General features: G+C 41.6%; 1 protein-coding gene across 5 annotated transcripts in view; it reads right to left on the bottom strand.

The window, feature by feature from the left end:
• The window catches only part of WWP1 (WW domain containing E3 ubiquitin protein ligase 1), a 172,087-nt gene that overhangs the window by 117,494 nt on the left and 38,851 nt on the right, over positions 1-15,742 (bottom strand). For all 5 annotated transcript variants that reach the window (XM_048841105.2, XM_048841107.2, XM_048841104.2 and 2 more), the window contains one exon: positions 9,091-9,181. In XM_048841105.2, the coding sequence (XP_048697062.1) occupies positions 9,091-9,160 (70 nt within the window). In that variant the 5' untranslated portion in view covers positions 9,161-9,181. Of the gene's footprint in view, positions 1-9,090; positions 9,182-15,742 lie in introns of those variants that run through there.

Genomic DNA, 15,742 nt, shown 5'->3' on the forward strand with positions numbered 1-15,742 from the left:
GTGAGTAGTGGAGCACCCACAGGGACACCCATCTCAAAGAACCCCAGTTACTGCTCACAGTTATTGCTTTTCTTCTTTGAGGAGTGTCTCTGTGGGTGCTGCTCCTCAGTGGCAAAAGGGGCTTTGAAGTTGCATGGATAATTGATGACAATATAATAAGTCATAACAATGCATCCAATCTCAAGCTCTGGTTGATTGCGTAGTGTTCTGCGAAGGTGTGTGCAGATGCCCAGGTGGCCGCTTTGCATATGTCCATGATCAGTACATTGTTTAGAAAGGCTGAGGTTTATAAGAATCTAGTGGAGTGGGTTCAGATCCCCGCTGGGGGTTGTAAATCTTTCTGTCGGTAACAAAGTTGGATGCACCAAGAAATCCATTTAGATTGTCTCTGTTTGGAAATAGCAGAATACTTAGATAGTTCCAAAGTCAAAATAAAAAGCCTCGGTGACTTTCTGAAGGGCTTAGTTCTTTCAAGGTAGAATGCTAGTGTGCGTCAGACGTCCAGAGAGTGTAGTATTGAATCCCGTTTGCTCCCATGAGGTTTAAGGAAGAAGGTGGTATTTGGGATAAAAATTTAGGATGAGGTCTTAGGGTGACATTGTCCATGAAAAAGATGATGTATGGTGGGTGTGCCATGAGGACCCCTAGCTCTCCCACTTGGCAGGAAGACATGATAGCGACTAAGAAGACTACCTTCATCGATAGATGTGCCAGAGAACATGTTTCTAACGATTGGAATGGGGCCCCATTAAGGCAGCGTAGTACCAAGTTCAAGTCCCAAGGTGGGGTGGGTACTCGTATTTCAGGATAGACATTTCTGATACCCTTATGAAAGCATTTGGGAAGAGGATGGGCAAATATAGATATCTTGTCCACCTTGCAGTGAAAAGCGGTAATAGCTGCAAGGTGTACTCTGATTGAACTAAGGGATAGTCCAGATTTCTTTAGCTCCAAGATGTAGTCTAATATCGTAAGTAAGGGAGCGGTAACAGCCCTGGATTGTTTATTTTGAATCACTTCCATTTGTGCAGATATGTTCCAAGCAGGTCAGTTTGTCATGATGGAACCATGTTCTCAGGTGAAGCCTCTCCAGGTTCGGGTGGTAAACCTGTCTGACATCCTGCAATAGAGGGTTCGATAGTAGAGGAAGAATGCACGGTATACACACTGTCACCTGCAACAGGTACAAGTACCAAGTTTGTCTGGGCCATTGGGGGCTAACAAGATGACTTTGGCCTTGTTGGTCTTTATTTTGTGTATTACCATAGATAGCAGGGAGATGGGGGGGAAACACGTATAGCAGAGGTGCATCCCATTTGATGAGAAAGGCATTGCCTAAGGATCAGGACCCCCAACTCTCGAGCAGAACTGCAGGCATTTGTAATTCTGGAATGTCGCTAAGAGATCTACAGATGGGTGACCCCAGTGTCTAAATATGCTTATCAGGACTGTGTGGTTTAGTTACCACTCGTGGTCTTGAGAGAATTCTCTGCTCAGTGTATCCGCTGTGGGAGATACAAGGCTGCTATGTTGACATTGTGCCGGACACACCAGTTCCATAGTTTCATAGCTTCAGTTCATAGGGAGTAATCTTGCTCCTCCCTGCTGGTTTACACAAACATGTAGGCAATATTATCTGTCATTACCCTTATGGTCTCGTTCCTGATTAAGAGCAGGAAATGAAAGCACTCATAGCAAATTGTACACAGTTCTAGGAGGTTCTCCGTAATAGTGTCTCGGAAGGAGACCATCTGCCCTGAACTGTGTGGTGTCAGAGGTGAGTCCCCAGCCTATCAAGGAGGCATCTGTTGTGAGAATCATGAAGGTGAAGTCTGTGTGAAAGGTACTCCCACACACATACATTATGGAGTTTGACTTTGAGCAGCAAGGTGAGGCACTTGTTCAGGCTGTGTCTTTGTAGAATGTAGATGGTTCCTAGCCAACCCTGAATACAGCACATGTGAAGTCATACATATCGTACCATGAATGTGGTTGCTGCCATATGGCCTAATAATTGGAGGCATGTCCATGCCGATATCTGTGCACTGTTCAGTACTATAGAGATCAGAATGACTACAGTGACAAATCTGTTCGTTAGTAGTGATGCTTTGAGATGGGTGCCGATGAAATCCAGTTTCTGTACAGGTGTCACTGTTCATTTTTGTATGTTTAGTTGTAATACCAGTTGTAAAAAGAGGGTGATTGTCCTATGAGGAGTGTCTAGGGCATCTACCGGGTGGGTGACTTTGGGAGGTAATCGTCCAGATAGGGAAAGATTATCACTTCCTGCTGGCGGTGGTGTGCCGCCACTACCACAAGAATTTTGGAAAACACCAAATTTTGGAATTTTGGTGCTGTCAAAAGGCCAAAAGGTAGAACTTTGTATAGATAATCTTCTGTCCACAAAGTAAATCCGAGGGACCTCCTCAGAGCAGTATGCATGGTTACGTGAAAATAGGTGTCTTAGAGGTCGAGGGCAGAGAACCGGTCCCCCCTATTCCAGTGCTGGTATTATTGTTGCTGATGTGACCATCCTGAACCATTGGAGCCTTATGAATGCGTTGAGTTTTCTAAGGTCTAGAATAGGTCTCCATACTCCATTTTTTTTCTGGGTTCAGAAGTAGCTGGAATAAAAACCCTTCTTTCTACGTTGGGATGACACCAGTTCCACAGCACCCAGATGTAGGAGCTGTTTTACTTCTTGCCATATAAGGTTTTTGTGAGAGGAGTCCCTGAAGAGGGATGAGGAGGGATGGTGGTAGGAGGGATGGAGGTTAATGGTATCAAATAGCCTGTGTGGATTATTTCTAGAATCCATTCGTCCATGGTGATGGATTTCCATGCTAAACAGAAAGGGGTCAAATGGTGTCCAAAACTGGGGAGGTCTTTTAGGCCCTTGACCAAATGCTCAAAACTGTTTTGCAGAGGGTTCCTGGGACGGCAACAATTGAGCCAGAGGTGGTTGACGCTTTGGTCTCCGTGCTTTTGTGTCTCATATTGCCTCTGTTGTTGGGTGTATGGAACAGACCTTGTATGCTGGGTGGGATAGTATTTACCATGTTTTTTTTTTTAATGCAGGTATGTATATTCCAAGGGTATGAAGGGACTCGCCAGTCTTTGCTGCAAACAGCTTCTGGCCATCAAAAGGGAGGTCCTCCACAGTGAATTGTACCTCCCGGCTCATAACTATGGCGGTGGCCATATAGCATGCCGTCGTGTCTGCTGTATCTAAAGACACCAGTAAGGAGCTTCTAGCTAGGAGATGGCCTCTGAGATGATGGTTGTAAATTAATCTCTTTTGTCCTCCGGTATGGGTAGTCAATAGTCTGTCAGTTTGGAATAATGAGTGTGGTCGTATTTCGCAATCAGTGTGGTGTAACTGGCAATTCAAAATTGCAGAGTGACTGAGGAATAGGCCTTGAGGCCAAAAAGATGTAACTATTTCCAATCTTTGTCATATGGGGTGGATCTGGTTTGGTGTTATCCGCCTCATTGATTGACAGCATCAACCACTAAGGAGTTTGGTGTGGGTTGAGAAAATAAAAAGTCCATCCCCTTTGAGAGGATGAAATATTTTTTATTCGCTCTCTTTCAAGTGGGCGGCATTGCTGCTGGGGTCTGCCATATGTTTTTAGCTGGCTCCATAACCGCTTCATTTATTGGAAGTGCAATTTTCGACGAAGATGACGTTTAGAGAATGTCCAATAATTTGTGTTGGGATTCTAGGACTTCCTCTGGAGCAGGGTTTTCCAAACTTGGTTCGCGGCTTGTTTAGGGTAAGCCCCTGGCGGGCCATGAGACGCTTTGTTTACCTGAGCGTCCGCAGGTACGGCTGTTCGCAGCTCCAAGTTGCCACAGTTTGCCGTTCCCGGCCAATGGGAGCTGTGGCAAGAAGTGCAGGCTGGGCCACTGCTTCCCACAGCTCTCATTGGCTGGGAACGACGAACTGTGGCCACTTGGAGCTGCAAGTGGCCGTACCTGCGGACACTCAGGTAAACAAAGCATCTCACAGCCCGCCAGGGGCTTACCCTGAACAAGCCGTGAACCAAGTTTGGAAACCCCTGCTCTAGAGGGATCTCTAGGGAATCAGCGATTCTTCTGAAGTACTCCTGGAAATGTTTGAAGCCATCTTCAGCTATGAGTGGGGGAAACATTATGGCTTCATCTGGGGAAGAGGAGGAAATGTTGGTTGTTGGTGTAGTTTCCTGTTGCAGGGCCTCCTCCTGTTCTTCAAAGCTTTCCTCAGGGAGTTCTGATGGTGCAGCCCCTGAAGGTGGTGGAGGAAATCTAATTCTCTCCCTGTAGGAGCTCAGAACCCTGGGGTATTGCCTCCTGTATGCCCCCGGGGTCCCAACAGGGCCACTGCAGGGGAATGGTTTAGGCAGTGGCATCCATGGTTGGCCATACCAGGTCTAAATGTCATCCCTGTGGTGAGATTTAGGCTGTACAGGTGGGCTTAATGCTGAAGTAGTTTGGATGAGAGAGGAACGGTGTGATGCAAAAGCGGCCTTCTCCTCATCATCTTCCTCCTCACTGGGAAATTGAGAGGTCAGAGTTGAGGTAGGTAGACATGGTACTGTGAGTACTGGAGATACGTCGGTACTGAAGAGGGTTGATTCCAAAGTTGCTGAGACAAGTCTTTGTGGTGCAGGAAATGCTGCCGTGCTGGTTATTTTAGCATGAAAAGGTTAGTGCCAACGATGCCATTGTAATTCCAGGTGTTGGTGCTGACATGGGAGCACTCTGCGCTATGGGAGCTGAAGGTGGCACCATAGCCCGTGGAGAGTGGAGTGGTGCCGCATCTTTAGGCGGCTCCATCGGTGCCATGACAGAGGAGGTAGGCTTCTGTTTGCCTCTCGACTCCGAGTCTGCCTGCTTGAGGTCACTGACTTTCATGGTACATGCAGTACCAGAGGATCCCGGTGCCTCATATGTACTCAGCCGTGGTGTGGTTGGTACTGAGGATATAGAATGAGCCAGAGATAGTTTCTTTTTTGGTGGCTCTTTAAGAGGGGAAGTTGATGCTCTTTTTCTCACTGCCTTTTTGGGGGAGTGAGCCTTGCTCTGTGTGGAGGGTGAAAACTTTCAGAAGGGGTCTTAGGAGACCATTGTCCAGAGAGGGTCTGCTGTTGGGGATTGGATGCCAGGTGCAGTGACTTCTCCATCGGGATAAGTTTAAGACGTAGGGCTCTGTCCTTCCTGGCACGACCCTTTAAGTTGCTGCAATGAGAGCACTTTTGTGAGACGTCTCTCAGCTAGGCACCAGATGCACTGAGGGTGTCAATCAGAGACCAGGATCGCCTCCCAGCAGGAAAGACAGCACTTAACGCCTGGTGAACTGGGCATGGCCCAAACTGTAGAGGTTCAGCCCTAAGGGGTATTCAAACTTGAAGGAAAGGAAAGTGAAAAGGGGAGAAAGGGATAACTAAATCTAATTAGCGTACTAAAGACCATTCTAATCCTAAAAGATAACTATCAATTTTAATACTGCGGGGAGCTCTGTCTCAGGCTGAGGATGGTTGAGGGGAGTCTGGTTGCGTGGCCCTTGATAGGCGTCAACAGCAGCACAAGACGGGGAGAGTGTATGCACAACCCAGAAGAGCACTGTGTCTGAAATTCTCCAATCAAAGGCGCAGGGACACACATTCACCTCAAGTGGAGCACCCACAGAGACACTTCTCAAAGAAGAACTGGGTTCCTTCTTCTGGTTCCAGGTGCTTAGCCCTTAGTGACCTCCACCAGTTCAGTAATTTGAATTTCTTTAAAATTTTGTCAGCAAACATGTACTGTTTGATTATTATTTTTATTTAATTTAAATGATTTTAAGAGATTATAAATTAAGGAGAGGTTGTCAATTCAAATTTTATTTTAAAAGAGGTTTATTTCTTGAAAAGAAAAAAAGCATTTAATTTTTTGAAAAGATTGATTTTTATTCACCATGGGAAGTATGAGGGCACTTGGGACACAGAGACAACTCCAACAGACACTGCTGGCCAACATATTCTGAAGTTCATGCACCAAGAATGGAATCTATATGGAAAAAATCACTCAAAGAAGAAAGTTTAGATCTCCAACTCATCTGATGCTCTATGTATTAAATTAATTGGAGATGATGTTCTATAGCAATATCACAAATTCAGAAGCTATCAACTTTTCAAATTAGACTAAATTATGGTCCTGAGCAGTAGATCACACCTGAGTCCAGGAAAATAAGCTTTTTTTATTTGCTACGTTATGCCTTAATATCCTGCAAATAAATATCACCATGCTACAATCATCATCTCATCCTCCTCACTGCAGTTTCTCCCACCATAATTCTGCATACAACCCAGTTTCCTCCACATTTCTCCCCACATTTGCTCTCCCCACCCCGAACCCAATACAAATAATCCAACTCCATGCCACCATGGCCTCTTCCCCAAGGCCTACGCAACACAAAATATCCTTCTTGCCCAAGACACACACTTCCCACCACACAGTGTCGCCCCATCGAAAACTAGACTACTCCATATTTACGTTATTCACATCATCATGCAACAACCCTTTTTATCCTGCCCAAATCCATGTCCCCCAGAAAACAAAACCGACTGCCTCACAGTTAACACCACACCCATTTAAAAAAAATTGAACTCCCCCATTCAAAACGTGGCTGTGTAAGGGCTAGGATTGCTCAAATGCACTTCCCACTAACTCACTCATTAAAAGTCAGAGTAAACACCAGGTAAGGGAGTATTAATATCTGCAATAATCACAGTCCTTATGGCTTTAACACCTAAACTTCATTACACCCACACATTCGAAGATTACACAGCACCATAACACACTTTCAATGTCAAAGAGAAAAATACAATTCATATACCAAATTATCAATCACAAACAAAAAACCCTGTGATCTATGAACAGCACATTACACACATCTCCATGTTCATCTGGTTGAGATCAGAATTGAGGCTTTTTGTTTGAGCACGAATGTGAAGAATTGGATGTGTGCACTGTGTGTTTGCATATTGAGACTGGAGTACTGTGCAATATGTGAGTGTATGTGGGTGTTAAGACATGTGAATTGCAGTGAATGGTAAGTTACTTCAATTAGTGATTTCCCTGAACCTTTAATAAATAAGGGATGAAAGATAACTTGATCGCCTTAAGGCCTGGTCTGCACTTAAAAGTTAGGTCAAATTCCCTGAGCGCTGTAGCTATGTTGACCTAACTCCCAGAGTAGAAGCTACATCCTGTGGCATCATTTGGGGAGGTGGAGTTCCTACAACGATGGAAAAACCCCTTCTGTTGCTTTAGAAAGTGTATGTGCTACAGCAGCATAGTTATGTCACTGTAGCTGTGCCACTGTATCACCTGTACTGCAGACATGGCCTACTTCTTACACAGAAAAGTTTGTGTGGAGGAATATTAGTATACACAAGCACATACTTTTAAAAAGATTCTTGTTTTATGGTTTTAGTTTTGATTTCTGAGGCCAAAATTAGTATGGTCTATGTTCACAAATGAATGTATCAAACCAAACAGTTCATCTAATGTTGGTACTCATATTCCCATGTCCTTATATCTCGTCTAAAAGCAAATGGCCCATTTTAACAGAACAGGGAACCAGTAACTTCCTTCTTTCTACTGCTAAAAAAAGCAGATTTTTTTTTAAAATGCAGCTCAATGTGACGTAAGTGCAAAACAAAATCCAGACACATTATTTTACAAAGAAAGAACTGCAACAAGGAAGCATAAACTTAAAAGAAGTTAGTAAATTCTCATGTTTCACCTAGTTTAACTATTAAAGCATTAACCGCTTCTATTGTGAATCTCCATCCTAAAGATTTAGCTGTCAATTTGTCAGTACTTTATGTCACACTAGAGACTAATAGAGGCGAACTCTGTATTTAGAGATCCATGATATTCTGCTATTGACTCCACACTTAATTTCTGATGTCCTATAATCTACAGATTAACATTTCTGATGTGTAACAATTCAAAGCAAATTCAGTAAAAAAGCACAGAACCCATAAAGATGTCATGTTTGATGAAGATTTCAAGATTTAAATCAGGCATGAGAACCAATTTTAAATTACCTAAGGTGTTTCTGAACATTTGAAACAAAAAGGTGCATGAGGCAGAAAAAAAACCCTCATCTTTCAGAAACATGAATTTAAACTCAAAAGGACATAATTTATATCAATATCAAATTGCAGATTAAAATTCACAGCTAGTTATTCATCAATACAACCATGAAAAGGAACACAGAACATATGAAGCAAAACATAATTTAAAGTGTCCTGCATTTTCTTTTGAAAAATGTTCTTAAAGGAACAGAAATTGAACATTTTAGGAACAAATAAAATCAGGAGGACAATTTGCTATAGCAGAAACCATAGTGAACACGCTTGTTAATAAGATTAAAGCCTTCTCCATGCAACACTCATTCTAAAATGTGCATAAAGTATTCCCTTTTAAAGCAAACCTGCACCCTTAAAACTAGTTATGAGTGGATTAGAAATATGACACATTGTTTCTTTGAGTGGCCACAAACCTGGAATGAGTGTAAAATTATGCTTCACATGAATAAAAAAACAAAACAAAGGAAGACAAGCCAAACAATAGCCATTCACCCACCTCAGAAAAACCAGCTAATCCATATAAAAAGCACTCTCTCAGGAAACTACAAAATTGCAAGCTTCTGTATCGCCTCATTTTTGCTGACCTTACAAAAAGACAGCACACTTTGAACTTTACAAGTGTGTAATCAAACCCTGCTAAAAATAATCAAAATATCCTGATTTATGTTACAATACTTTATGAAGTGTGTTGCTTTATGCTTTTCTTTTTATCCCCAGTTTTCTTTTTAAACACCTTGGAAATAATACAAATTAGTTTCACAAGATATTTATACAATAGTTGCAAGTTTAAGTAAGAATAAGTTTGAATGACATGGGGTAATATTTTCTGGTACTGCCCTCAAACTCAGTCTATATCAATAAAGGTTACACAGATTTTATGCTACAAAGGATTATTTACCGTGAAAAAGAATACTTTCTGGACTAATGGCCACATATTACTATATGTAATACACAGATTATTACTTACCAGTTACTTGCATCTGTAATCTTCCATTATGGTTGCTACTGGTATCAGATCTTGGTGAGGCTGTGGCCATGTCAGAAGCTACAGCTTTAGCCTATAAAAAAGAAAACGATAAATATGTCTATACACATATCCATTTAGTTTACTTAAAAATATCCAACTTCACATGTTGTCCACAAGTATAAACTACAATAAACTGAGCAACTAAAACAGTGAGTTTCTTTCCGTCACTGAGGTATACCAGAACATGATATATTATTTTATAACCAAATTAAAGTAATGGTTTTACATTTCTATTGTGTCTTCTAGCTGAGGACCTCAAAGCACTTTACAAATGTTAAATGAAGTAGCTTCAGAATACCCATCTGAATTAGGGAAGTATTACCTTCATTTTATAGATGGAGAAAGTGATGTAGAAGACTCATAGAACAATAATAAAACATAGGGCTGGAAGGGACTGCAAAGAGAACACCTAATCCTGCCCAAGATAAGGCAGGATTAACTATACCTAGACCATCCCTTCCAGGTGTTTATCCAACCTGTTATTAAAAACCTCCAATTACGGGGATTTCACAGCCTCCCTAAATAACTTGTTGAAATGCTTATCTATCCTTAAAGTTAGATATTAGGAAATACTTTCTATCCTAAAGTTTCCCTGTGGCAAACTAAGTCGATTACTTCTTGTCCAACTTTCAGTGGACATGGAGAACAACTAATCACTGTCTTCTTTATACCAACCTTTCACGTATTTGAAGACTTATCATAACCCCTCCACCCCCCCCCCCCCCACTTCTTTTCTGTAGATGAAACATGCCCAATTCTTTCAACCTTTTCTCAGAGGTTCAGTTTTCTAAATCTCTTACCATTTTTGTTACTTTCCTCTGGACTCTGACTAATTTGTCCACATCTTTAAGTGTTGTACCCAAAACTGGACACATTACTCCAGCTGAGGCTTCACCAGTACTGAGTAGAATGGAACAATTACATCCCTTGTCTTACATACAATGATACTGTTAATACATCCCAGAATGACATTTGCCTTTTTCACAACAGCACCCCCAGTGCTGTTTCAATTTGTGATCCATTATCGTAACTTCCAAGATCCTTTTCTGCAATACTACTGCTCAGACGGTCATTTCCCACTGTGTTTGTGATTTTTCAATCTGTTCCTACTTTGCAGCTGTCTTTATTGAATGTCATCATATTGATTTCATACCAATTATTCAGTTTATCAAGATCATTCTAAATTCTAATTCTGTCCTCAAAGTGCTTGCAATCCCTCAACCTGATGTTATCTGCAAATGTTATAAGCATACTCTCCACTCCATCATCCAAGTCATTAACGAAAATATTTAGTCCCTGCTGAACTCTACTTGATATATGCACTCAGTTTGACAGCTAACTCTTACTAATTATTTTGAGTGCATTTGTTCAACCAGTTATGCACCCACCTTACAATAATTTGAACTAGACTAAGATTCCCTAGTTTGAGAATGTCATGTGGGACCATGTCAAAAACCTTTCTGAAGTCAAGATACATGTCTACTGTTCCCCCCCATCCACTGGGCCAGTTGACCTTTTAAAGAAGGAAGTTAGGTTGAAAAAAATTAGGTTGTCTCTTTCTCTTTAGATGATAAGTACTCTGGTGCAGGGACTGTCTCTTCCTGTTTGTTCAGTGCCTACAACAATGAGGTCCTGCTCTCAGATGAGATGTTACCGTACTGTCTGGAAACAAGATAAATAACTTGTCTGCAGAAGAGCCAGAAAAAGAACATAGCTCTGACTCCATGTCCTAGGGTTTAGTCACAAAAATATATAATTTAAAATGTATCTGCCAAAACTTGGATATGTGCATATGTAACTAATGTATGTTTGTAACTTGAACAAGTATGACAACAACAAGTAAGACATTTATATAGGAGCAAAGAGATATACAGGATCCTGTGAAGTCTGCAGGACAGAGAGATCAAATTCTATGGCAAGCAACTCTAAATTCTATGGTAAGAACTCCTAAATTCTCCAGCACTGTTAATTTATTGTAGTTCCATGAAATACTCTTCATTCTAGCCATCCCACCCCCAAACACACAATACTATGGATCAGTTTAAAATATTAATTTACATACAATTTGTAAATAAAGGCTTTCAGCAACTATTTCTGATGAAGTATTTTGTCCACTGCATTCTCCAGATGACCCAACTCAGCGGGGACCAGAAGTTATGACTTTAACTGGGCACTTGAGTTTAGTATCTCCATCTCCCACTTTGTACATGCCAGGGAAGCAAGCCTCAAGCCTCAGCTGCTGCTCTATTCCCTAGGCAGCCTACCTGCCCAGCCTGACTTCTGGTTCCTCCTTCTCCCTGCCTGCAAACAGAACTCTAGCACTTGCTCCCTTTGCCTTATTCTACAGAACAGTGAAGAGAGAATTTACTGCAATTCAATGAATTTCCCCTTGTGGAGAAAGGTCCAGAGTATGCAGCAGCTCCAGGCAACTAGATAAAACAAAGTGCTGGATACACTGCCGCAATGAAATAATGAATTGTGCAGGAAAAACACTGAATTCTGTGTTATCTTGGAAAAATACCAAATATACCATTGCTGCAGAATCATAGAGTCCATACAGCCCTGTGTAAGGTGACCTAGGCAATTCACCCTTCTCAGAACTATTGTTTCAGCCTGTTTACAGACTCAAATGGGTATCAGTTATACACAGTTCACATTTTCAAGGTTATCTTTGCAACCATAAGGACTAGTTATTTTTTAAAAAATGAATGCCAAGTTTCTGGACACAATTCTGTAGCAAAGAACACATTGGACTCTGGGAATACAGATACCGCAGACATTGGGAGGCTGGGGGAGTGGGAGAGAGAATGAGTGAAATTACTGCTTCAAACACCTAACCACTATTTTTGTCCCTCAAATCTCAAGCAATTTTGTATATACAATTAAGTCTAACATCCCAAATTAAATGCCTGCAGATTGCTTTTGGGGCAGATATGACCTACGCATGCTGAACAGCTTATATCAAAAATGTAAAAAGCATTATGTTATTTTAAAAGTTTAAAAATAGGCAAGTGCTTTTTACTCCATGAACACTAGATTTTCCATTATAAGACTGAAAACAATGTAGCCAGTACAATATATTGCCACATTTATAAAGCTTGAATTGATCTCAAATTAAATGTCCTCACACCTCTTGTCTATATAATTAAAAAAGCTGCACCTTTTAGCTCATTAAAATTTGATGGAGGGAGTTATTGATGCAGTTTTTTTTATTTAAAGTATTTGCATATATTATAGTTCGTTTAGGCCTCAGCATATTGTGTTATAGTTTCCAATGTAAAATTAAACAGGTTTACTTTTAAAACGAAAAATGAATTTACATAAAAACATTTTAAACCCACTATACACCTGCCTCATTTACCGCAATTGTTCTATGATGTGTTGTGAAAGGCTGTGCTTCCTCCAAATGTATGTCACCTGCTGTACGTACAGAAGCCATATCCACCTTCATTTATATCATGCAAAAAGCCAGAACTCCCTCTGAACCCTACTCTTCATTATGCATTTGCGCATATCATCTCAGTTTATATTTGAATGCATGTGCATTACTAATAAAACACATAATTTTATCAGATATAAGTCAGTGTACATGCCATGAAGTTTTAAAAAACATATTTCATGAAATTAAATCAAATAAGGTTCTAAGTTGCTGCCACTTTTCTGTCTTCACCTAAGGTGCTAGGTCTTACACCCACACCCGACACACTGCACTTTTTTTCATTCCTTCCATGCTCAGAAATAATGGATCAACTATTTGATGAAATTTTATGAAAAAAAAATCATACTTTGACTCCAAAGTAATCATATCAATTTTCACCTGAAGAGATAAAACTTGGAAATTTATAAGCAATTGAAAACGTCCCTTCTTAAGAGATACACATGGGGAACCTTAGCTATGAGAATTACCAACAATAGAAATAGTAATTACATTTAAAATAATCTGGAATACAGGTGTCCAGTAATCAACACCACACAAAAAAAGTCTGGAGGATTTAGAAGTAAGTTTTCAGATCAAAAGGGGTCATTAATAAAAGTTAACTACTAGCAGGAGAGCCAGAAAATCAGTCATGAAATTCATGGCTTGCAGAATCAACTTGTAAGTGGGAATTCAGCTGGTGAAGTGGGCTTAAATATCAATTTGTGCAAACTTTTAAATTTAAAGTATCTAGTCTTTATAGATACATACAATATACACCAACATAGTGTTTTCCTGAGTCTGCAGACAGTACTGAATGGCCCTGCTACTTATCGCTTTGACTGACAATAGCCGAGGATGGGGACTGAGTAGAGTAGTAAAAACAACTTTTTTTCCTTCCTCCTACCCCACATCCTAACAGAAGCCAGGACACTGAGACACAGGTCCCCTTCCCCAATGCCCTCTTCATAGTAGCTAAGCATCTAAATAAGGTCCAGGAACAGCATCCTGATTCAAATGTCAATATACTCTCCCTTCTCAGAAGCTTGGGGTAACCAGGGGTCTGGGCTTCTCACTTCAGCATTTCTCCTGGACTGAATAGGAGAATTGAGCCTGTGGTCACAGCTGTATTCATAGTACATATCTACATGAAACAACCTTGGACTGAATCCCAGTGGAAGCAAACAACACATGGACTTTCACATCACAGATGGGTCATTTGCACCCTGTGGTCTCTGACAGGGCTATCCAGGGGACAATGCATAGGATAGTGATGAACTTTCAAATTCCTTCCATCCAACTTTTAATGACATTGGACGTGTCCAATATTTTATGAGAGAACAATTCCTTCTGATCTCCACATGCCCCCTCATGGCTGGGCACCCTAAGCCAGGGGGCATGCTGTCCTATTTCCCTCCTCTTGAGCCCCTAACGACTCCACAAAAAAGCTTTATTCCCTCAACAACACTCCTCCTTGGGGCTGGTTATTACAAAAAATGTAGTGCAAACATTAAGTAACAAAAGTCCCACAAAACAGTCCATTTATAACCCCCACGGATATAATCCTTAAAATCCATGACATCTAATCCATTGATATAAACATACCACACTCCAGCAGCTTTCACTACACCTGGTCTTTTCTTTAATCTTCTTCCATCCTTCTGCCAGAACAGGTACCCCAGCTCTTCCTGCTGGAGTGCAACCCCACTCTTCCCAGCCATAACCCCACCCCGCCTCTCTGCTGGGAATTCATTCTCATCATGGGAGTATTCATTACTCTCCCTTTTCCCTTAACTTCTCATCTCAGACTGGCCAGCAGGTAGGCCCAACTACTGTTCCCTGGCCCTCAGCCTTCTGTTTCTCTGGTTCCAGCTCTCCAGCATGGAGATATCAGCGGGTAAGCCCCTTTGCTGCTCCTGCCTTCAGCCCACTCTGGCCCTCAGCTCCATCTGGGAAATCAGCAGGCAATTAACTCTATTTTCCTGCTTTCACCCCCTCCAGCCTGAGGTCTCTTACAGATTTCTTCAGGGACCTCTCCCCTCTCTAATTCTCCCTCATCCTTTATAGCCCCAGTGTTACCCCACCCATTTAACTGGCCAAACTTGGAGCACCTGTTCTGGCACAGGGATGCTAGACCTGCTTTACTTAAAGGGGCCAGTCACCCTGTGACAATGAAGGTTTCAGACTTGATTTCTCCAGCATCAGCTGCACGTAATCCAGTGCACATGTGAAGGAAGTTTCCTATACCCTTGTAACGAGTCCAATTCAGATTTCCATTCCCTGGCAGTGCTATATGTACCAAAAACTTTCAAAGCCCTAACATCCCGAAGAGTGACTGTGGTTCAGACAGACATCAGGCCACCATGTTTTCTTTAACAAGCAGGATGGCTCCAGATATTGCCCTTTCTGCCACGAAACATCTGTCCCACATGACATTTCTACTTACCATGTACCTGGCCAGAAAGGACAGACAGACAGACTGACTTGGCCAACTTACGACATATTTTCATGAGTGCTTATCTTTAGATCAGTGAGGCACAGATCACGTCTTTCTCCAGTAATGACCACTAGCTTAGTTCACCAGCAACCTACAAAGGAGTCTTTTGTTTATGGCTCTGAGAACAGATCATATTAGCAAGGGATGCCTTCTCTAGCCACTGGTGAAGGAGGATTCTTTATGACTTTCCTCTGGTAACGAGAGTGCTGGTACAGCTCAGAAGAGAAAGGGTTTATCCTAAAGTCTCCACATTGACCTAGAACAATAAGGTTCTCAATTTTGTTGCAAACGTCAAAGCTGATCCTATTAGGAGGAGCATCTGGTCTCAGATGACCACTTAGACCCAGGGACTTTGTTTCAACTTGGGAGACCTCTCCACAACAGCTTGGATTCTGACAAGAAAGAGCTCTTTAGCTATTGTGTCTCCAAGCAGATTGTTCATATTTTCTTGCAACAGCCACTGGAAAGCCTTAAAATAGAAATGGGGGGGAAGTGTAGGGGGTGGGGAGAGGAGAGTCTGTGGTGAGTGGTGAATGTTGACTGATTCAGGAATGCTTCTTTCACTGCATAAACTTACAGTGGACTATTTTTGGATGCAGACTCAAGGAAAGACTCCTGATTTGATTTTTGTCATGCAAAATCTGCTTCTGATGCAGGGGAACCCAAACTCTCTTTCCTGC

Source organism: Caretta caretta, chromosome 2, assembly GCF_965140235.1.
Source record: "Caretta caretta isolate rCarCar2 chromosome 2, rCarCar1.hap1, whole genome shotgun sequence".
Classification (NCBI taxonomy): Eukaryota; Metazoa; Chordata; order Testudines; family Cheloniidae; genus Caretta; species Caretta caretta.